This window comes from Xenopus laevis, chromosome 3L (assembly GCF_017654675.1).
Source record: "Xenopus laevis strain J_2021 chromosome 3L, Xenopus_laevis_v10.1, whole genome shotgun sequence".
In the NCBI taxonomy this organism is placed as follows: domain Eukaryota; kingdom Metazoa; phylum Chordata; class Amphibia; order Anura; family Pipidae; genus Xenopus; species Xenopus laevis.
The window spans coordinates 82,248,111-82,270,935 of record NC_054375.1 but is presented as its reverse complement, the minus strand read 5'-3'; the positions used below and the strand labels follow the sequence as shown (position 1 = coordinate 82,270,935).

The window sequence follows — 22,825 nt, the reverse complement described above, 5'->3', positions numbered from 1 at the left end:
TAGTCCTTAAAAAAAACTATTTTAAACATGAAGACGTTTTTTACTGGCAAAAACAAGGGACCTCAATGGGTTCAGCGGTCGCCCCTTCGTTCGCCAATTTGTTTGTATATAAATTAGAAAAAGCATTTTTTCTTAGAGAACCTTACTTAGTTTATATCAAACACTATTATAGGTATGTGGACGATATACTTATCTTATGGGAAGGTCCAGCTAACCTATTTGAAGAAATGGTGAACGAGGCAAATAGATCACATTCTACTCTCAAATTTACAATGGAATCTTCACAGCATGAGATTAATTTCCTGGACATTAATATTAAAATTGACGAAAACAAAATTTATACTAACCTGTACCGTAAAACAATGGATAGGAACAACCTCCTACATAGGAAAAGTTTCCACAACCCAAAAACCCTTAATGCTATCCCCAAAGGGCAGTACATACGAGCCAGGAAAATCGCATCTACTGAAACTGCATTCAATCAAGCCTCCAAGGAGCTGACTAAACGATTTGTAAATAGAGGATACCCTGCAGGTCACCTCTCTAAAGTACAGCAAGAGGTCCAGAAACTGACACGTCAGGACCTACTCAGTCCTAAACAACAAAAAACAAGAGACACAGACAGATTGACCTTTGTTAGTAAATATGACAAACGTAGTAGATCCATTGAAAATGTGATTAAAGGTACTGGCCAATACTACAGCATGATCCCAAATATGGTCCAATTTTCTCTATACCACCTCGTTTTGCATATAAAAGGGGAAAAACTATACGCGATATACTCTGCCAGAATACCGCCCCGAAAAACGAGGATAAAGTGTTTAAAGGTACACCAAAGATAGGTACCTTTCCTTGCTTGAGCTGTATTTGCTGTAATTCTATTATAAAAGGTGCACACATTAATCATCCCGCAACAGGCAAAGAAATTAAACTGTCCACATATGCCACTTGTTCAACAAACTATGTTGTTTACGTGTTAAAATGTCCATGTGGGAAGTTATACGTAGGTAAGACTATAAGATCAGTTAATACCAGAATCAAAGAGCATAAAAATGCAATTCGCAATTTTTAAGCAAACACATATACAGACACTTCTGTATCCAGACATTTTTCTGAGGCAAGGCACAACGTCTGCCAACTAAAGTGGAAAGTATTGGAAGTTGTTCCTAAAATGTCCAAAGGGGGCGATAGAAATAATCTGCTACTCCAAAGAGAGTCCCGTTGGATTAATCGATTAGATAGCACGTACCCCAAAGGAATGAATGAACAGCTCAACTTGGCTTGTTTCTTATAACTTGTTTCTTATAACTTGTTTATTATTGTTTACCTTAGTGCTAATTCACAATTTACTTTTTTCACAGATTATTCTGACAGCCAGTTAGTGGCCGGTTTAACGGATCTCCTGCCGTATAAGCATTGTGGTGAGTTACCATTACAGGAGACTAATGTTAAAATCTGGCTTATTGTATCATTATTAATATACAATTACAATGCTGTGGATACATTACTACTGTTGCATTAACGTAACGTTTGATTGTAAAAGATTAAGGGCTCTAATATGTTACTTTCTATAGTATATAACCATGTCGCAGTAACATGGTTACTAATGTGAATAGGTTAATCTTTGTATTACCTATGCTACTCTGTTTCTGAAGCTAAAGCCCGGATAGGCCTTTTTTGGCAGTTTCCTATCAGGCACAGGCCAGACTAATGCAGTAATGGTCTGTCCGAAGTGACATTCAAAGATTTTTTGGACTTAGATGGATTTATTGACCTTTTTTTCTTCAGCACAAGGATGTTCCTACACCAGTGGTTCAATTTGGACTTCACTACCACACCTGGACACGATGAACTCTAACTATATTGTTTCACCTGTTGCTTATGTGAATACTTAATTGATTAATAGGGTCTGCACCCACAATGCAACCCTTAAGGTGAAAGGTCATTGTTTGTTTAAATGTTCCCTTTTGCACTGTTCATGCACACTTGATAAAGGGCCTTGCCCGAAACATGTAGTGTGCTGTTCACTACCCCAATAAAGATACACTTGCAGACTCAGCTTGCTGCCGTGGACTTCCTGCAATTACCTCCTTTCTATCACATTGATCTATTAGGGTATCACCACAGGATACCCTGCAGGAGTACCACCAACACATCATACAACTTGCCAGAGTTCAGCCCTGCTACTTTTTGGATTCTTTGCGCCTATAACTACATTTCCTCTGAAGAATCTATTAAAGTCAACGGGAAAAGCTGGAAGTAAATTAGGAGAAAAGTTTGTTCTCTTTGAATTGAATCTCACCTATAAGTTTTCACATTATTAATAAAATATATAATAATACAAATTTTTATATATATATATTTATTTTATTCATATTTTATACTTCAAATTAAGACCAGGCAACCATGCCTACAGCACAAACACATATATAAACCCATAGCAAACCAATCAATTGGAAGTGACATCAGTGCCACAAAGTGACTACTGCAGTAAAGCAAGTGTAATGTGCTGAAAAGTGTTGTAAAGTGAGCAGTGCAATAAAGTGAAGTGCTTACAGTTAACCATGTCAATTATTGATATACTTGAATTTTTCATATATTGCACCACACTCACAGGTCTTTATGAAGGTCTTTTGAGTGTGGTGTAACATGATGTTTTATAATCTCTAGCCTCCTGCACCCAGGCATGTAATATATATATATATATATATATATCAGTTTTATTGCCCGGCTGCAGGGTGAAAAGTCCATATAAATTGAAGAAGACCAGCAACACCGGGATTCCTTATAACAAAATCAAATCTCGAGGCAACATGCCAATAATCCAATCACATACATATACCCTAAGTGAACCAATCAGTGAATAGTGACATCAGCAACATCTATGGTTACTGTTTTTAGACATGTGTTACATATTAAGATAAAGCAAAGCTTTATCAAATTGGATGATCGTAATACTGTATAACACGTCACTTTAACATGTCTAAAAAAAGTAACCATAGATGTTGCTGATGTCACTATTCACTGATTGGTTCACTTAGGTCTTAGGGTATATGTATGTGATTGGATTATTGGAATGTTGCCTTGAGAAAGGTCCCAGATGGGACCGAAATGTTACGTTGGCTGCATGTGCACTTTTTAATACATTTGAATTTGTTATAAGGAATCCCGGTGTTGCTGGTCTTCTTTGATTTATATATATATATATATATATATATATATATATATATATATATATATATATATATATATATATATATATATATATATAACCTGAATCAGACGCTTGCACTCAGAACCAGTCTTCCATAAATGTTGGTGCAGGGTCAAAGTATGTATGTATACTTCAAGAGGACCCGCACTCCTTGCATGCACAAGTTTGAAAAATAAAGATATTTTTGGTTCACTAACCAAGGAGTGCGGGTTCTCTTGAACTATATATATATATATATATATATACTAGCTTCCAAGTGGACTTCCTAAAGCATAAAAATAACTTTACACCTGGAATCACATAGCATTAAGTTGACTTTGCCTTCAGGCTAGAACTTTTAAAACAAGTTTGGATTTGAAATGTAGTTATAAAATGAAGAGTTAAAGTTTTTGCATGCCTTCTGAGATTGTGCATGATAAAACTTGTTTCCTGAAGCTCATGCTGTAGATTGTATTTTGCAAAGCAAGCAATGAATTTTAACCTGAGACACTGTGCATTTACATAATGCAATACTAGGATGACAGTAAGTAGCCCTATAGCTGTTAAAGAACAAAAAAATTATGTTGCTGTTAGTGAGAACATACACATACAGTTCAAGAGATGGAAGATTTCACTCTATGAAGCATATAGAACTTTTTAGATAATTAACTTTAAAAAAAATCGATTTGAGCATGCTCGCTGATTTCACAATTTGCTAGCAACTAATATATTATATTATATTGATTTAGGGTCTTAAACAAAATCATTTTCTCATACATATCCCTGGATTTGTTATGCATTCAACTGCAAGGGAAAGCGTGAGTAAATGGAACCCATCCTTTCCTATAGTGACTGTACTCACCACACATCACAGAACTGCTGAAAGCAGGTACAATGTAGGACATTGCATTCAATTTACTAACACTGATATCAATTTGTGCCTGAAGTGGTAAGGTTGCAGCTTTTGCTTTGTGGATAAAAACATGCATTTATGTATTTTTTGGCTAGCTTTGCACTTGTATTTGTGAATGAGCCCACTAATCTCAATATCTGCTCAGCATAATAAGAATACGTGACTGGAGTTCTGCAGGGTGGAAAACCAGAACTTTATAGACTATGCACCTAAGTTCAAGGTCAAACATTCATGAAAATATACATGCCCCCCCATGTCTATGAAGATTTTCATTCATTCAGGTCATGATATACAGCGTCTAGTAGAAATAAGTAGAATATAATTTGTCTTGAAAATTTAGAAATTCCAGTTGCTTTAGTCATTTCTAGTAGATACATGTCCCCACATTAATTACAGGGCTCATCCAGTTGAAGGAGGGTCCACCTGGAGTGTTAAGTGTCTAGTATGTAACATGTTGACATGCTACTTAAACAAGAGAGATTTACTTAAAAAGGAAGGTATTTCATTGGATACTTTAATACACCAACTGATGTTTGTTTAACATGATTTTGCTTACCTGTTATGAAATAGATTAACTGCAAAAAGAACATTTCACCTGTAAAAATGAATAATTTTAATTTAGTGTCTTGTTCTGGCAACAAACGACTCTCAAATTTAATTAAAAAAAATAACCTAGACTGATCATGGAAGAAGTTAGAAGCCAAAACTAAAATACTTCTGTTTCTAGGAAGACAATAAATAATAGCCCCTTAATTATCTTATATTGTTAAAGTATGTAAAGGAGCCATTCATCAGCTCCTTTAAGTTTTTAGTATTCTGTGGGTGCATACTGTAGCTAAAAAATTATATCCACTTTAAAAATGTTTCAGTGAAATCACAGGACATGAGTCTTGGGTAATGGGTTAAATAACTAAAGTCTGAGTAAGAGATTGGCAATATATACGTACGTAATACGTACAGTAAGTAGAGGTATGGATCTTAATATCAGTTATCAAGGCAAGCTTTGCATCATCCCAAAATCTTGTTCATTCTAAAAGCTATGTTATCATATTGCAGGGGTTTTCCTATGATTCCTGGAAAATTGTTCCTCGTTCATTTAGTGTCCGGACAGTACTGACTTAGCACTATTACATTTCCTGATTCTGGACATGAAATGCTACATTAATGCTACATTAAACACATATTAAACCCTGCTCCTGGTTCGATCACGACTTTGGGGCAAATTCACTAAGATTCGTAGTTGCGCCAGGCGTAACTTCGCCGCACTTCGCCGCTCTTCGCCACACTTCGCCAGGCGTAGTTTCGCTAGCGCTCCGCAAATTCACTAAAATCTGAAGTTGCGCTCAGGGGTAGCGTAAGGTCGTGAAGTTGCGCTAGCGTTGATTCGCTAAGCAAAGCGAAGTTACGCTAGCGATGGTTAATTTGCATACGGCGCCAAATTCAAATTTCAATGGAGGAATATGTAGCAGCACTACAAATGCCTGGGAAACCTTCAAAACATCAAATAAAATGTTTATTTTGCCCTACACATGTGCCCACTGTATAGTTGCCATGAGTTAGGGAATGTAGGGGGGAAGGAGGAAAAAATGTAAAGAAACAAAGTAATGAAAATGGCCGACGCTAGCGAATTGACGCTAGCGTTAGGCGCTTCGGCACTTAGTGAATTTGCCCCTATATGTGTTTTTTTAATAAATGTTAATCCAAGAGGAGAATAGATGGAAACGAGTCCTTGCTGAAGTGCAACACAGTATGTTAACTGCAAAGGGCATGCTGTAGAGGAAACCATATTGGCCACTGCCATATGGGAATTATTAGTAAAACATTCTTTGCATATTCACTAGCAAACATTTGCTGAAATTAAATGTACAACAGAAAAATTATCTTTTCATATGTCTCATAAATTAAAGGGGTTGTTCAACTTCCAGCACTTTCAATTCAGTTGGTTTCAGATTGTTTGCCAGAAATAAAGATTTTTTCCAATTACTTGGTGTGACCATTTTTCTAATATTGAAGTGTAAAGTCAAAATTTTCACCTTTCTAAAGCAGCTCTGGGAGGGGGGGGTCAGCTCAGCTCAGGGAGGGGTCGCCTACCCGGGGTCGCCCACCCGGGGTCGCCCACCCGGGTCTCCCACCCAGGGGGGGGTCGCAGGGACAAAGATTACAAATGTAGCAACTAAATGTATCTATTTATAACAGTTTACAGGGTCGTCGACCCCTCCCTCCCGAGCTGCTTCAGAAGGTGAAAAATGACACTTTACACTTCAATATTAGAAAAATGGTGACGCATAGAAAATAGAAAGTAATTGGAAAAATACGTTATTTCTGGTGATCTATCTGAAACCAACTAGCTGTTTGAACCACCCCCTTAAATACAGCTGTTAAAATTGATACAAGAGTTGCTAAGAGATACTGCTGAGAAATGTATTAACTAAATGTTGCAAAATTGTAACAGTTCCGAATCTGCACCGGAATTACTGAGCTGCCAGACTCAAACACCAGAGACATGAACATTAAACTTTAAAATAGTTTTTGGAAAAACAATAAATAATAAAGAATGGTAAGCAAAAAGTCTTTATTTCTGGAGAACAATCTAAAAACAACTCAACTGAAAAAAACAACCCCTTTAAATAATGATCCCCTACTTCTGGCCAAACTGGTGACAAGATGACGTGAACTGATAAAAGTTTATATTAGATAAAGCTGCAAAACCTCTTAAATATACTGACAGTTTTTTTCATGAAAAGGGTAATAAAGTGAATATCCTGCTAATTATTTTCCCATCTACCATTTTTTTTGGTGAAACTGCCGCAATAGTTTGTCGTGGAAAAATTTGCTGCAACAAAAAAGCCACAAAGACAAAAATGACACAGAGACAAAAAAGTCGTCATAAGAAAAACCGCCCATTGACTTTAAAGCATTTGGACAAAAAAGTCGCAGAGACTAAACTAGTTGCCACAAGAAAAAACTCCCACTGACTTGCATTTGGAGCAAGAAAAATTGTTGCACATAAAAAAGATTTGATCATCACTATAAATTACTGTTGAATAATTCAGAAAAATCCAGAAAAGCCCCTAGCCCTGATTAGTACATAATTTTGCTATCAGCAAAAATTATAGGTCTATTGTCACAGGTCCTCTGAATGTGAACATTTAATTATATTTATCAGTGTTAAATAACTGGGTATGGTACTGTTTTAAAGGTGGTATCACCCTGTGCTTTATGGAATTTAAATTGGTATGGCTGCAAGGAAACCCCTTTTTTTGTGATACAGACATGCTTTTATCCAAAGATATGCTATGCTGTCTGCCTTGTTATAACTCTGTAATTAGCTCTAGAAGCAATTACATTTCTCACTATATTTGTAGTGGATTAGCATGTTTAGCATTGTTCAGGGGTGCGGTCCTGTAGCAGTAGTATATAGCATATAGTAAGCAATATTTGCTTTCATTATTTTAATCATAGCTAATTGTTAATGGTTTTTATAGGTTACTGCAGTGGGATAATTTAGCCCTATCTTAAAGAAATACTGACTCCAGAAATTAAACCTTTTTTTACATCTACCATAAATTTGGCTTTGTTTGCTACTTATAATTTGCCATAAAGTATTTGCCCAATGCTTTTACATTACATATCTGACTCCCTGTGTTCCTCTATTAGGGGGCTGCCATATTTGAGCAGCAGGAGCCCGTTAGCATTAGAAACTCTAACTGACAGGCTGAGATGGGACAGTGAGGTTGGCAAAACAGTCAGGTTTAGAAACTTCACCTAACAATTACTTACAAAAACAAACCTCTCAGCAAAAAACAAGACTTATAGGTAACTTTTAGGGGCACATTTACTATGGGTCGAATATTGAGGGTTAATTAACCCTCGATATTCGACCGTCGAAGTAAAATCCTTCGACTTCGAACATCGAAGTCTAAGGATTTACCGAAATTCGTTTGTTCGAACGATCGTAGGAAAAATCGTTTGATCAAACGATTGGAAGGATTTTAATCCATCGATTGAATGATTTTCCTTTGATCAAAAAAAAGCTAGGAAAGCCTATGGGAATCTTCCCCATAGGCTAACATTGTACCTCGGTAGGTCTTAGGTGGCGAAGTAGGTGGTCGAAGTTTTTTTAAAGAGACATTACTTCAACTATCGAATGGTCGAATAGTCGAACGATTTTTAGTTCGAATCGTTCGATTCGAAGTCGTAGTCGAAGTAGCCAATTTGATGGTAAAAGTAGCCAAAAAAAACATTTGAAGTTTTTTTCCTTCTAATCCTTCACTCAAGCTAAGTAAATGTGCCCCTAAATGTACATTCATATTTCAAAAAGTAGTTTTTTAGTGTCAGTATCACTTAAAGCTGACCATCCACCTTGAGATCCTTTTATTTGGTGAGGTAGCACACGAGCTGACCTCTGCCCAGTTTAGCCACCCATGCACTGAGTCAAATTGGAATGATCCAATCATTGTTGCAAAGGATCATATTGTGGGCAAATAAAGACATGTCAGGTGAGGAGGACCTAATCAATGCTTCAACTTGGCTTGTCTGGTGAGATTATCAAACGTTCCCATCTGGCTGATTGTTTTCCAGATATTGATTGAGCATGCTGTTGAGTGGTTTCCAGACATGGGCCAATAAACTGCTGACCTGATAAGGTCCATGTATGGCCAGCTTAAGTAAATAATTCTCAGTGTGTCTCAACATTAGTACAGCTAAACTCCTCGTTTCTCTCTCTTAGCTCTCTTAGCTCTTATTAAGTGTGCCATACAAACATATACACACACATATACTGCATATATTTTTGTATTTTTGTGTTTTTTTTTTTTAGAGTTTGGAAGTGACCACTTCCCAAATGTTTGATTGATTTAATATTTATGCATACAATGCTAATAAGAACTTTTGAAAAAGTTATTTTACATGGTGCGTTTAATTTAGTTGACCCCACCATGTTTTATGCATCACTGATCAAGAAGCAATATGTAACTCTGCAGCAATATAGTTTTTATCAATTATTTTTTTTACATGAAACTACAACAAAATAACGTGAGCTTCTTTTAATTTTCATTACTGGTGAAGTGTAATGGAAACAATATGCACTTTGATGATGCACAGTTGATACCTTGGTGCCATGTATGCAATATAAAGGTGCATAGAGATATGAAAAATTATTTGTTGGTTCAGCTCTTGGCTTTTACACAGGTTAAAAAAAAGTCCATTCAATACTGACAAAAGTATCTTACACCAAACAGAAGGTTAGAATCTATTTCCAAAATTGTGATTTTGTTAAACAATGACACAATCACTGGGCACTGGGAAATTTGCTTCCTGGGTCAAAAAAATATAAACAGGATGAGAAAGAAAGTGATACAATAATTTTATGTGACTGATATTCATTCACAGTTTACCTTCAGAAAGATACAATGTTGATATTTAAGGGAAAAAATACTGCCATTGTGGAGGAAAAAATTATAGCATGTCTTTGACTTGCAGAAACCATTTCTTCATCTTGTTCCATTTTTAAGTGATGGATTCTGGAACTTTTAATAGTAAGTGGTACACAGATTCCTTGAAATGCAAATCACAGCATCCATCACTTTACTTTCAATGGAATAAGGTGTGTGTGTGTGTGTGTGTGTGTGTGTGTGTGTGGTGGGGGGGGGGGGTGTATGAATATGTGAGCCAAATGGGAGGGTTGTTGGGAATTGATTCCTACAAGTCAGAGGCAGAGTATTACGGTTTCCTCTGTCTGAAGCATTGTGTAAAAAATTTTTATAAAAATAAAACTAGATCACTGATTATGCACCATTTTTTTACATTCAAGTTGAACTGAATGTGTTTCAAATATCAAAAAGGAGGTCTTTTTTCTTATAATAGTGATTGGTAATGTAAAGCTTGTATGAAGTTGTTTTCACAAATATTTGTTATTTATTATGTTTCCGTATGCTTCAATCATGGGGGCTTCCTGGAGTTTGCTGAACGACGATTACTCAAACATTGGACATTTTATTATCATCATTTAAATGAAGATAATTGTATATTTTAAACCTAATACATCTGTGTGTTTTGCGTGGCTCTTTAACTCAGAGTCAATATTAAAATGTTTTTGAAAACATATGAATTTTGATGGAATCCAAACAGGGCAGTATTGGGTACATTACTTTAAGTCTAATAAAAAAAATTTTTTTTTTTTTGCCTCCAGGTCTAACAAATACCTGTTGTTACTGTATCAAAATTTCTAATATAATATCAATCTCTGAAATTATTATTCTCAACCAATTACTGCTAATTTGTGATGTATAGCATAGCTAGTTTATTTTAAAACAACTATTAAACTTATTATCAACTTAAAAAATTATTAAAAAAATAGCCCATGTTTTCTGTTTACATTATCTGTTCCAGTCTATTTGTATTTCATTTCCTTTCCAATATAGCAAAGGATATTACAATTCCATTTGTTTTTGAACTTTATATCAAATAAAAAAACAGTCTTTTGCACAGTCCTTATGTACAGTATTTGGTCACATATTGATTTTGATTGATTAATTTCTAGGCAGAATTTTTGTTTCTAAAACAATAGTCAACCTGGCAAAACACAACAGATTCATTCAAAAAAGCATGCACCTTATCTTGTAGTGGCATAACTAGAAGACAAATGACAATATATGTATAATATATTATACTTCTGAATATTAATGCAGCTAATTGATCTTCAGATACATTAGTCCACTTGCTTTTCAACATTGCTTTTTACACAGTTATTTGTATCCTTTCAAATTACTCATCAGTTCAAGTGAATTTAGCTTCAATTTGACTTAAGTGAGAAAAATTAAGCAGTGAACAGAGATAAGTTGTACACTTGTATACAATATACATGTAGATATTTATATATGGAAAAACCTTACCTGAATTCTGGAGTTTGCTGACCGAAAAGCACAAGACAAGTAACAACATAGTCATGTAACCTACCAGTAAAAAAGAAAGTGTTTCCCCTCAGGCACCTTATCTTAGAAACAAATAGCAAGGATGTTTAAGCTTGTTAGAAAGTAAAAAAAAAAATAAGATGCTTTGGCAGCTATTACCCAGAGGCCAAATAGTGTACATTAGGAATCACAGAGTATATGTATGCTCCAATATCTAGTTTCTTCTCTCCCCCCTCAAAAATAACATCCACATACCAAACTAGTAATCATATAGAAAATACTTGCATTTTTTTGTATATACATATTTCATTATAAGTATATATATATATATATATATATATATATATATATATATATATATATATATATATATATATATATATATATATATATATATATATATAAAATTTATATTAGTATATTGTACCTTTTTTTGTTTTCTAATTTCTAAAGAGCCAATAGTTTATATGCTTAAACACTGAGATGATACATTTTTGTGGAACTATGGAAAACTTAAAATTAAAACACGCATTTAAACCAAACGTTTAAGATATGTGTGTAAGATATGTGTGTGTGGAGTGTAGCGAATTTTTTTGTGCCATGGCAATTGGTCATTCAGCCGATTGGACAGGTTAAAAGATTATATCTCGACGAGACCAGTGGGAGACTGTCACTACTATTTGTCAGACATAACTTTCATATGATTGCTGTCTGTCAATTAATGGCCTGAGCAACATGTGATTTGTTCTCTTTACTACTTTATATTAATCTGAATGGTTAGTTGCAGGTCGGAAGATTGACACGGAAGATCCTTTGTCCAACATAGACTATGACTAGATCCAGTTTTAAAAACATGTCCCCCAAAGCAATTTCTTTGTGGATAGCACTGAGGTCCTGGGTTCAGTTTTGACCAAGAAATTGGTACGCTTTCTGTTATCCACAATGCTTGGGACCTGGGGTTTTCTGGATAACAATAATTTTTCAAAATTTGCATTATTAGGATAACATGGAGTCTATGCGAGATGGCCTTTCTGTAATTCTGAGCTTTCTGGATAGCGGGATTCTGAATAACGGATCCCATACCTGTTAACGTGCTCCTGAAGAAACCAACCCTACTGTGTTGTGTGAATGGGAAAAACTAATGATGAGAATAAACTCCACTGCAAACATTACCGCTATATAAAACATAGTTAAAAAATAAACCCTGAAATAAGTTTTTCTCAAAATAAATTTGGCACTACACTACAAAAGTCTTTCAGGAATACCATATATACAGTATGGTATATGTACGTTTAAAATAGAAATTTTAAAGTACCTCATTAAGGGTATTCGATAGCAGGAAATTGTTTTCAAAATTAGGATTACATAAAATACAAACATACATTTTTAAGAAATCAACATGAAAAAATAATTCACACCACAGTAAATTGCAAACCCCCCACCAAAAGTACATTCTTAAAATAACAGATAATTGAATTGAACATTGTTTAAATTCTTGCAAAGTATCTCAAGAGTATTTCCTCAGGCAATATGTCATAAAAAAATCCAAAATGAAGAAACATTTTATTGTCTCTTTTTTGATATTGTAAAATAAAATACAATTTAAAAAATGTAAAACATACAGTATAATGTAATATAATGTATGATAACAATCCTAGGATGTGAATTTTACTTTTTTAATTTTACTTTTACAGAGGGGTCATATATGAACTTCCGTGTAGTGTGTATATATAGTATAAAGTACTGTGCTCTGTCATTATCACACACAGGTCCTACATAATGATAATGATAATGCTTTCTGCATGAATATAGTAGAGCATGCTTTCAACAGCATAAAATTAATTAGGTGAGTCCTTGTGAGATGGTAGACATCCCCTACCTCATTCAGACATGTAATTAAGTGAGTGCTGGTGGGCACAGAAGGCAAAAGACTCCAATGGAAAGCAGGGATGGGAAGGATGAGGCTGCCTTTTGCCCACCAGTGATGTGCTCTGTACCATGTGCTGAATTTTTTAGGTACAGAATGCAACATGTTATTGTTGAATGAGCACTAATGGGTGTGATTTTGTGTTTGTAATGCTAATTTGGACTATTTGAGAGCAAAAGGGTTAATGTCCAGCTATAGGCATAGAGCATGTGTTGCATTAGACTCTAACACAACAGGTTGGGCCTTTGCTAAATGGAAGAGATGAAAGCGTGGTGTAGTGCAACTACAACTCCCACGGGCCACTGTGCATAAAAATGAAAAATAAAGGACGCCAGGAGGTTCTTGCAGAACAGAAACAGTTTATTTGTCAGAGAAAAATGATCCACAGGGTTACTTATAGTCCAAAGAGGCAAAGGTGTAACTAATATCAATAGAACATCAGGAACTCCAGCAGAGACAACACAGCGGAACTCCCTAGGGACATAGTCAAGTAGTAGTACAACCCTCTAGACAGAAATACCTCAAAAGTGGTCCGAATCCCATACAGTAGAGTAATCAGGGAGAACAATCTAAACCTGAAGCTTGGGGGAAGGATGTTTCTATTATGCCCCTAGTACTGCCCTGAGCCTAATGTACTACAAAGTGATGCAAGGTAAACCACCTGCCATGCTGGGAAATATGTTACACCCTTACAGATCTTGACCTATGTTGCAGTTAATAATGATGCTAAGAAGTATCCTGAGACAGATTTACCCCCTTAAGACCTATAAATAAATACTAGTGATATGTGGTCGACAAAAGGTTGACCTGCAACCAACCCTAACCCACCTGCTCTCTCAATTCACACCCGAACCAGCCTAGAACTTCTACTTTTAGACTTGCGTCAAACCCACCCTACTCTGACAACATGAAAGGAGGCTACAAGGTTCCCCTGCATGATTTGGCACAAAAGGTTATAAGCGGAAATGAAGAAGTGGCACCAAGCAAACCATTCAAAAGTGCAATGGGCACTTTTTGAAGCAAGTACCTTTGAAGCAAGTAACATTTAAAGTCATTTTACTCGCATCTCACTGCTGTGAAAGGTGCAAGATGCCCACTGTGCTTCCAGACCTAGATGAGCCTAATTAATGGAGAACTAAACCCTAGAAATGAATATGGCTAAAAATGCCATATTTTATATACTGAACTTATTGCACCAGCCTAAAGTTACAGCTGGTAGGACAACAGGAAGTACTTGCAGTAAAACAGAACAGAAACTGTTTATTTGTCAGAGACAAATGATCCACAGGGTTACTTACAGTCCAAAGAGGCAAAGGTGTAATATCAATAGAGGATTAGGAACTCCAGCAGAGACAACAAAGCGGAACTCCCTAGGGACATTGTCTAGTACAGGGTCAGACTGGGGGTCAGGGGGGGTTGCTGCCACAACAGGGGCCCCCCTTCCCAGTTGCAGTCCTTGCTCCCCAGCAAACCACCCTCTGCCCTCTCCCATCCCCCTCAGAGCATACCTTCATAGAGCGAGTGAGCAGGCAGGGGCATGTGGGCGTAACGGGTGGAGAGGGCAGGGCAAGTGGGCGGGACAAACAGGCAGAGCTGTTCGGAAGTCAGGAACGGAGGGGGTCTGGGGCCCTCAGGGTTTATTTCCCCGCTTCCTTCCCGCTGGCCCAGTCCGACGCTGGTCAAGTGGTAAAGTACAAGTAGTAAAGTATAACCCTTTAGGTTTAGATCCCACACAGTGGAGTAATTAGGGAGAACAATCTAAACCTGAAACCCTATTCACTGCAGTCCCTTCACTGTAGGCAATCTTATAGCCCAGGAAAGCTACTCCCTGCCATATATCCTTGATGGAGCACAGGCAGCTCATGCTGTTTAACCTACCTATCTTACTCTCCTAGAGAGTATTGTTAGAAGGATGACTTTGCAACACACAGTGTTTGGTTTCAAACTATTCATAAATTCATAAATTGACTTTTTTATACTATGATCATTGTATTTTACATGCTATACAAAACTGCTATACAAAAGTATTAATTGTGCCATCCTTAGGACTCTGGCCCACCGGAAAAATTCAAGCATTTTGCTTCCTGTGTAATTCCCAGATTTGCAGACAGCCAGAGTACATCTTGAATTTGCCTCTTCATAGAATTTCATGGTAATCATTCTGACACCTGCCAGTGCACCCTTAGGGATTATCAATCAGAGATTCATCAGCAAGTACACCAGGAGTGGACCAGTGATCATGATCAAAGTTTAAGGCACACTGAAATGTTTTGCGGCCCATCCACCAAACTGAAAATTTTAAATGAGGAACATGGAGCAGAAAGGTGGAATTGCTTCTTTTAAGAATTGCTTAAGGTAAAACTTCTTGTATAGTTGCATGAAATACTCCTTTCCTCATTTATGAACAATTATGTGAGAAGTTATGTGAGAAGACAACTTCTTTACCAGCATATGTATTTAGCCCAAAGCATAGCAGATGTAGCAGCATAGAAACATTGAGGTGGAATTAGTTCAGCCAGCTGTCACTTTATCTGCCTATTGTTCTAGCTGCCGACAAGGGGGGGGGGCATTGATATTACTCCAACCTGCAGTGCAGCAGTAAAGAGTGTCAATTTAAAGCAAGGTTGAGCGTACTTGGGAAAGTAAGCAAATATCTAGCCTTGTGTCAAATTTAAAAATACATTTTAAATATTTTTTTTTTAATAAAGATTTTCTGTAGTTTAATGAACTGTCAATAATAACATAACATCACGTTATTGTCACAGGAAATTGAGGTTGGAAGACATATTTATTTATTTTTTTATTTAAAGATTTTTATTTTCTGTAAAACTTTTATAAGCATATCATTAGGACACATATGTTCATGTAAGTTGTGAATCCGGTTACATTATCACAGATTGGCATGTCAAGTTTGTAGGCATTGCTGAACATATAACTCTATGCTACAAATAAACCTTCATATTTATGAAGTAAGCATGTTGTTGACTTTATTATTATTGTCTACTTTTATAGACTTTTTCTGTTTGGGCTGTCTAAATTTCTGCCCAGGGGAGCTATAATAGACAGTTTTGATAGTCTTTGCCCTGTAAATATGCTCTAATAGTTTCCATATTTCTTATCCATTTTACTTTAGTGAGGAGAGCTTGCTGATTTGGTAGAGAGGTGCTCTTCCACTTGGCCACCCTTAATGTTTTTGCTGCTGTAATTATAATAAATTTTAAATATAAAAAAATCCATGTAACAGAATCCCTCAATGCACTTGATTAGCAAAGGTATACTTAGATGTATAATATTCCTGTTTTCCTCTAAGAATTAAAATTTATTTATATCAAAACTGTAATACAGAAATTGGTCAGATCATTGTAAGTGGTAGGATAAATGTTTACTTGTTCACCTGGATCCCCCTAGTACAGTATAGCAGTGCTAGGGTCCTGAGTTTGATTCCATTAGGGCATTATCTGTAAGGGTTTTGTATATTCTCCCTGTATCTGTGTGGGTTTTCTCCAGGTACAGCAGTTACATCCAACATTCTAACACTATACAGGCAGATGAATTGGCTTCTGATAACATTGACTTAATGTGCGAGAATGTGATAGGGAGCTTAAAGGGGACCTGTCACCCAGACATACAAAGTATGATAAAAGTCAAATGAAACCTATATTATTTTTTTTACTTCAAATATACATACCTGATATAAATGTGTAGGGATGTGTAAAATAGCCATCCCCAGTATTATTAGCAGGCAGTCCCTCAGGTCCTAAAATACAGTTGGGAGGGGTAGTTTTTCCTATTCCTGCTCTAAGCTATGCCCCTTGCTGTTTCTCACAGTGACCAGCAGATGGCACTGTGCTAGAATATAAAAGGCTCTGAAGCCATGATTTCAGGGTCAATTTTGTGCTGGCTGTAACCTGAACAGGCAAGTAGAGCTCTGTGGAACCTAGACAGGTCAGGTCTAGTAAGGATAGGCTACTCACCCTTAAGAGGTCACTCTAGGAGTGACAGATAGACAGATTATTTAGCTGAGCAGCTCAAGGCTCAGACGAGGAGAGTCAGAGGGATTAAGATTCCGGGTACTAATAGCCCAGAAGTAGGGACTAAGTGTATAGGAACAGGGCAGATAGATTCCCCTCAGGTTCCACTTAGGGAATAGGCTAAAAGCTGGGTGTACCTTTATTGCTGCTGAGCACGTCCTCTTGCCTGTGGGGACTAATACTGACCAAAGGGTGCTGTAAGTATTGCCTATCCAATGTTGATGCAAAATCCTGTCTGCTCTATTGTATACTCCACTGAGGATTGTATATGTTCAACAAATATGTTCATGGTTAAGTTATAAGAACCACTGGTGCCCAATTATTATACACTTTATCCAGTTACAGTTGCACTACACCCTGCCTCCACACCGTTGCGAGGGCTTACTCCCTAAAATTATAGGTCTCATCTGGAACACATTTATTGGGAGTATAGCTCAATAGTAGTGTAACAGAACACACAATTTACTATAGCGCTACGAATGAATTTACAAATATCAGCTGTCAACCATATTTGCCTCAGGCATAGAGGTGGGGCAATCAATTAATGTTTGCCTCTTGCTTCTCACCATCTAATTGTGCAGCCAGGGCATGGGCATATGTATCAGATCACCAATTGTGGTGCATAAACAATAAACAAGATTTTGGTAAGATGAAAGACTTCCTTAATAATAGTGCTCACAAGTGCTGCTGCCTGCTTGCTATGATAATTCCAACACTCAAAGTATTGAAAGTATATTAGAGGACATTATTGACAAATACTAGGGGACCTTTTCATCCATAAAGAGAATCACTGCACCAGAGGCCCCCTTCAGACAAGAGGAAACAAACTTTAATTTGAAGTGGCAGTGAGGTTGTGATGGCTGATTCAATGCCTTTAAGAGTGGCTTGGATGCTTTCTTGGACAAGCATAATATCAAAGGCTATTGTGATAGTAAATTCTATAGTTAGTGTATGAGTATATACTCTATAGTTTGTGTTAGTGTTTGGGTTAGGGTATGTTAGGGTGATGGGTTTCATTTGAAGGGGTTGAACTTGATAGACTTTGGTCTTTTTTCAACCAGATCTAACTATGTAACTATGTGACTATGAATTTAAATTATTTATATATTGTAAAGTTAATTTTGCTTGACAAACCCTGTAGGAAAAATTTGGAAATATTTCTTATGGTGACAGGTCTCCTTTAAAATATAAACTCCAACAGGGCAGGGATTGATGTGAATGCCATATAATTACTGTACAAACATTGCTGCACTGTAAAATAAAAGGTAATGAATATCTGTGTATGTGTTTGGAGATACATTATGGATGTGAGAGATGCTGGTCCTTCTCTGAATTTACAAAATTCTGTGTAGTGTGAGATTTCCCTTATTTGTTATGTCTAAGTTATTTTCCGATTATTTTCATCTGAGAGTCTAAGTGAAATAATGTTCTTTTCATAGTAGTTTGCTGTCATATAGTCTCACCTTTCCTTTTCTAAAGTAGAGTTGTCTAATCACAGCAATAACTGTATTTGGTACTGATAATCATCACCATGTTGAAAATCCAGAAATCTAATTCCAGTTGATGTATGTGCATTATCTGTTTCTGTTTCCTACCTATGTATAGCTTGGGTTTTTTCTATTGACACTGCACATGTAGTGACCTGACAAATGGAAATTTGGTTCATACTTACTGGTGCTCCTGGTTTCATATCTATCATATCATATTAAAAGACAGGGTCATTCCTATCTGGTGTTCTGTGAGAGAGAATGCAGAACGTCCTAAAATACTAACTAGATGCAAATTGGAAATGTTTATTGATATGGATATGTCTGTTTCATTAGGTTACTGGATTGGTTACTTATTAGGATATCATTTTTTTTCATTTTCGTGATTTAAAAAGACTTTTCATGTAAGAAAATGCAGCTGAGGCTAAAAATTGCATGTTTTAATGAATGCATACTACACATAGAAATTTTATTGATGTATGCAGCATGTATGTATTTACCAGTCTGACTTTGCCATCTTTATTGTATCCTCTTGATTTGTGGTCTTTACATTTATCCACTCCCTTTGCTGGAGCACTTGTTCTATGAGCAAGTTTTTATACTTAAACTGTTATTATATTTGTTCACATTTACCATGTCATATTTAAAGATCACTGCAAGTGCAGTGAACAATGCACAATTTTGAGTGCAATTACAATTCCCCAGAATGCAAGCATAATTGTGGTGATGATGAGATGATGTGCTTGGCTCAGTTGTTGCAACTGCATTTGATTTACCCAGATTAATACACTTGTGTGTGTGTTTCATTACAAAGTGGAGGCAACTGTACAGAATTCCATCTGGCCTGATTTCTGGTGATTGATGTGCTTCCATTCATCAATAGGCACAACCTTGCTCGATTTGGAACAGAAGGCAGGAGAAGAACAGAGTGGCACCAAGTACAAATATACAGAAGTGCAAGGAGTGCAAAGAAATTGAGTACCTTTAATGAAAGTGGTTTTACACACAACTGACTGCAGGGACATTGTTGGGACTGCAGCTGTACTTGGAGACATAAATGAGCCCTCTTATTTTGTAAGAGGTACAATTTAACAAATCTTACCCAGTATATGGACCATCCACTCTTTCAACTTCCCCGTCTAAACATTTTACATCTATTTTAGGTCTTTGTTTGTGTCCAATGAATCCAATGCACTCTGTATGCTTACCAATATTTTAATAACCCTTGCATCTTTAGTCTGGCACTCTTCCGCAGCCATGTTTGCTATTTACTGGCAATCTTACAACCATCTCCACAAATTGTTTTGCTGCTGCAGATTCACAGTTTTATATTAATTTACTTCTAGAACTATATTCAATTCAGATCTAAATATAAAAAAAAGTGCTGTACATTGGCAGATTGTCCAATGCTGCACTTCTGAGTAATAAGGTATTATACTGCCCAAGTCTATGGGGCTAATACATCTGGGCATTGTGCTAAGGATGAACAGTTCCAATACATGGTTATTTAAAAATAATTTATCTTTTTTTAAGCATGTATTTCAGGTGACTTATTTGTATAATGTTTAAATTGAATCTGGTTAGTGTTTATCAGAAAAAGAAGAAAACTACACCTTAAAGTTAGAAATGTATATTTCTGGTGGTGTAATTTTCAGGAAATAATTTATATATTGTAGTAATATGTATTACTCTTTTTTTTTATCAGACCTGTAATATTAAACTGCCTATAACAAAATAAAAAGGATTTGAAATTGGTATATAAATAAAAATAAGAGTCTGAGTGCTTTGACACTGGTCAAAGCTCCAAGGTTATCCTAAAACAATCTTATTTTCAAGTAGTTGATGTGATAAAAGTCATGCCATTCAATGAACTATAAGACCACAAGTGATCCAAAAATCCCTTTTATTATTATACAGTATATTTAAAATATTTTACCATCATTCAAGTATTAGATATGGCTTATGTTAAGTTTTTACTTATGGGGCTTATAAACCTCTACATCAGTTGCTGGTTGTCTAGATTTTTCCAGTATATATGTAAATTCCTTAGTTTGAAAGTAAATACTCATAGTGTTAGGAATAATGCATTTTTATGCCATTAAGACAAAAGGATATAAGTCTGTACAGCTGAAAAAAAACATTTATTTTTCAATAACAGACAAAAAATACTTTATGTACCATAACAGATATCTCTGCCTCCAATATATCCCCCATGTTTATTTTATTGTACATGCAAAAGCTGACAGTTAGCAAATGCATGAAAGTCTTCACAGTCTTATATTGTAAGCGGTACAAGATGTGCATTTGCAAGATGTGATATGTTTGTATTTATATATTTTTTTCTTTCCATTATCACACACCAGATGAGCTTTTCTTGGTTCAACACGGTCTGCCTTACAACACCGACATTTGGTAACAACTTTATTGTCAATTGTATCATAGCTATAAAATAGAAACAAAAGCCATCATTAGTTAAAATGTATTTTAATCAAATATTCAAGTATGAAGTATTAGAGATTCATAGACATAATTATTTGTAGAGTAGTTTGCTGGTTTCTGCACTAGTCACTAGACTATTTTTTAAATTTACAGTTGAAATGCTTTTCAAATTAGATTTGAGCCAAAAAATATTATGGTCAGTGATACAGAGTTAGATAGTAGCTCACATTGTAAGAGAAACAGCTACAAGAACAGTGACATAACTTTAGAGGAAGCAGACGCAGCAGTCGCAGGGGGCCTGTGGAAAAGAGGGGCCCAGACTGCGGGTCTGCTTCTTATATAGCCAACAAGAACCCCCTCTTCTCCAGACGCTTTCTTGCCTGTGGTGGCGAAGCAGAGCCTGTCAGATAGTGGGTTGGATCTGGGGTAATTGGGTGGGTAGGATGGGGGTCGGAATGCGCTGGGCCCCTCTGAAGATTTTTTTGCAAGGGGACTCGGCGCACTCTAGTTACGCAACTGTTCAAAATATATTAGAGATCAAATTAATCCTACCTGATAAGTTAGTAGTAGTTGTAGCTGTCCTCAGTTCACTTTAGAAGTGGAAAAAACATTCCACCCTGACATACTTTCTGGAAACTGTTTAACTGTTGTGGTATCACTTCAGGTACAAAAATCTACCATGCTAAAACTAAGCTCTCATGGTGAAAAACAGTTACCACTCTGCGTCTATTTCACTATGCCATCTGCTTGATAACCATCATTCAACTGAATTAGATATAAAGTGACTTTCTATCTAAAAAAAACCCCTTTTCCTATCAAATTTATTTTAGTGGTTGGCAAGAAGGTAGAGTAGATTTTTTGTGAATGAAAATGATAAAGAAACTTTTGGTTGCTTGGAAGGGTTGATTTAATGTCAGTGGCTACATAATGATTGAGGAGGCACAATTGTTTTTCACAATGTAAATACGCAAACAACCCACCCCACCCCACAACTTTATTAATTTCCCATTGATAATGAATGAAACAATCTGATTTTCACTTGCATGTGACTTTTCTTCCGTAAAAAAACAAATAATCTGTAGCAGTTTTCCTCTGTCACAAAAATTGGTAAATCAGCATCTCTGGGACTCATTTTCTATTAATAAAGTTCAGGTATTGGATAAAACAAGGCAACAAAAAAATCAAAGTTAGTACTTTATTTATCTCTAAAAAAAATTTCCTCAACTTTTTTCCCCCAAATAATAAAAAACCTGCTAACCTTATTGATTTTTTGCTTTAAACAAAAAGCAAAAAACAAGTTCAGACAACAAACTGTAGCAAAAAAAAAGAAAAAGTATGTGATAAACAGGAACATTTTAAGGCCTTAGTGGGCCCTGGGCAAAGAGAAACTTGGTGGACCCATATTATTTTGCCATGGGCAAAGCAGCAAAATATTTTGGAAACCATGCTCACTTTTTGGCCACACCCCTAAATACAACATTAAACACAACCATTTTACTACAGCACAACCCAGATAAGTCAGTATAATTACTATGTAAAATGAATGACGAGGATTTAATCTTAGACATGCCAATAAACCCTAATCAAAATGGACATGCCAGTATAATACTATGGATAGTATAAATACTACAGAAAAAAAATAATCAGCATAATTATCCCAGACGTAGTCATGGCTGGATTTACATAGTGGGTGCCCCTAGGCTTGCTGTCGTTCATCACCCCCATCCTCTCCCATTTATTCATGCACATATGCAAATTTTAATTAGGTCTGGAGCACTGGGAATTGGCATACAGGAAATCGTAAAAAATATATTGAATTTTCTGCACATCCCAAGTATTTCTGAACCAATGTGGATGGGTTAGACAGCATGCCAGCCCCCTAAAATCCTGCTACCCTATGTCCGGGCCTTCATGACCTTTCCAC

The 22,825-nt window shown here is 36.1% G+C and overlaps 2 protein-coding genes and 1 long non-coding RNA gene across 53 annotated transcripts in view; 1 reads left to right on the top strand and 2 right to left on the bottom strand.

Moving 5' to 3' along the window:
- lamb4.L (laminin subunit beta 4 L homeolog) overlaps positions 1 to 11,176 on the bottom strand; it is a 69,858-nt gene extending 58,682 nt beyond the window's left edge. The window contains exons 1-2 of one of the 2 annotated variants that reach the window (XM_018252638.2): positions 11,000 to 11,176; positions 4,663 to 4,701 (exon numbers count right to left, since the gene is read on the bottom strand). In XM_018252638.2, the coding sequence (XP_018108127.1) occupies positions 4,663 to 4,701; positions 11,000 to 11,054 (94 nt within the window). In that variant the 5' untranslated portion in view covers positions 11,055 to 11,176. The remainder of the gene's footprint in view (positions 1 to 4,662; positions 4,702 to 10,999) is intronic. The other variant, XM_018252640.2, reaches the window with a different exon arrangement.
- On the top strand, positions 687 to 2,058 carry LOC121401510. The gene is made up of 2 exons (XR_005966299.1): positions 687 to 1,421; positions 1,795 to 2,058. It is a non-coding gene; the product is annotated as an uncharacterized LOC121401510 (long non-coding RNA).
- A 9,408-nt stretch (positions 11,177 to 20,584) lies between the features above and the next one.
- The window catches only part of csmd1-a (CUB and Sushi multiple domains 1/integumentary mucin B.1), a 263,577-nt gene continuing 261,336 nt past the window's right edge, over positions 20,585 to 22,825 (bottom strand). For all 50 annotated transcript variants that reach the window (XM_041586464.1, XM_041586465.1, XM_041586482.1 and 47 more), the window contains one exon: positions 20,585 to 20,904. In XM_041586464.1, the coding sequence (XP_041442398.1) occupies positions 20,730 to 20,904 (175 nt within the window). In that variant the 3' untranslated portion in view covers positions 20,585 to 20,729. The remainder of the gene's footprint in view (positions 20,905 to 22,825) is intronic.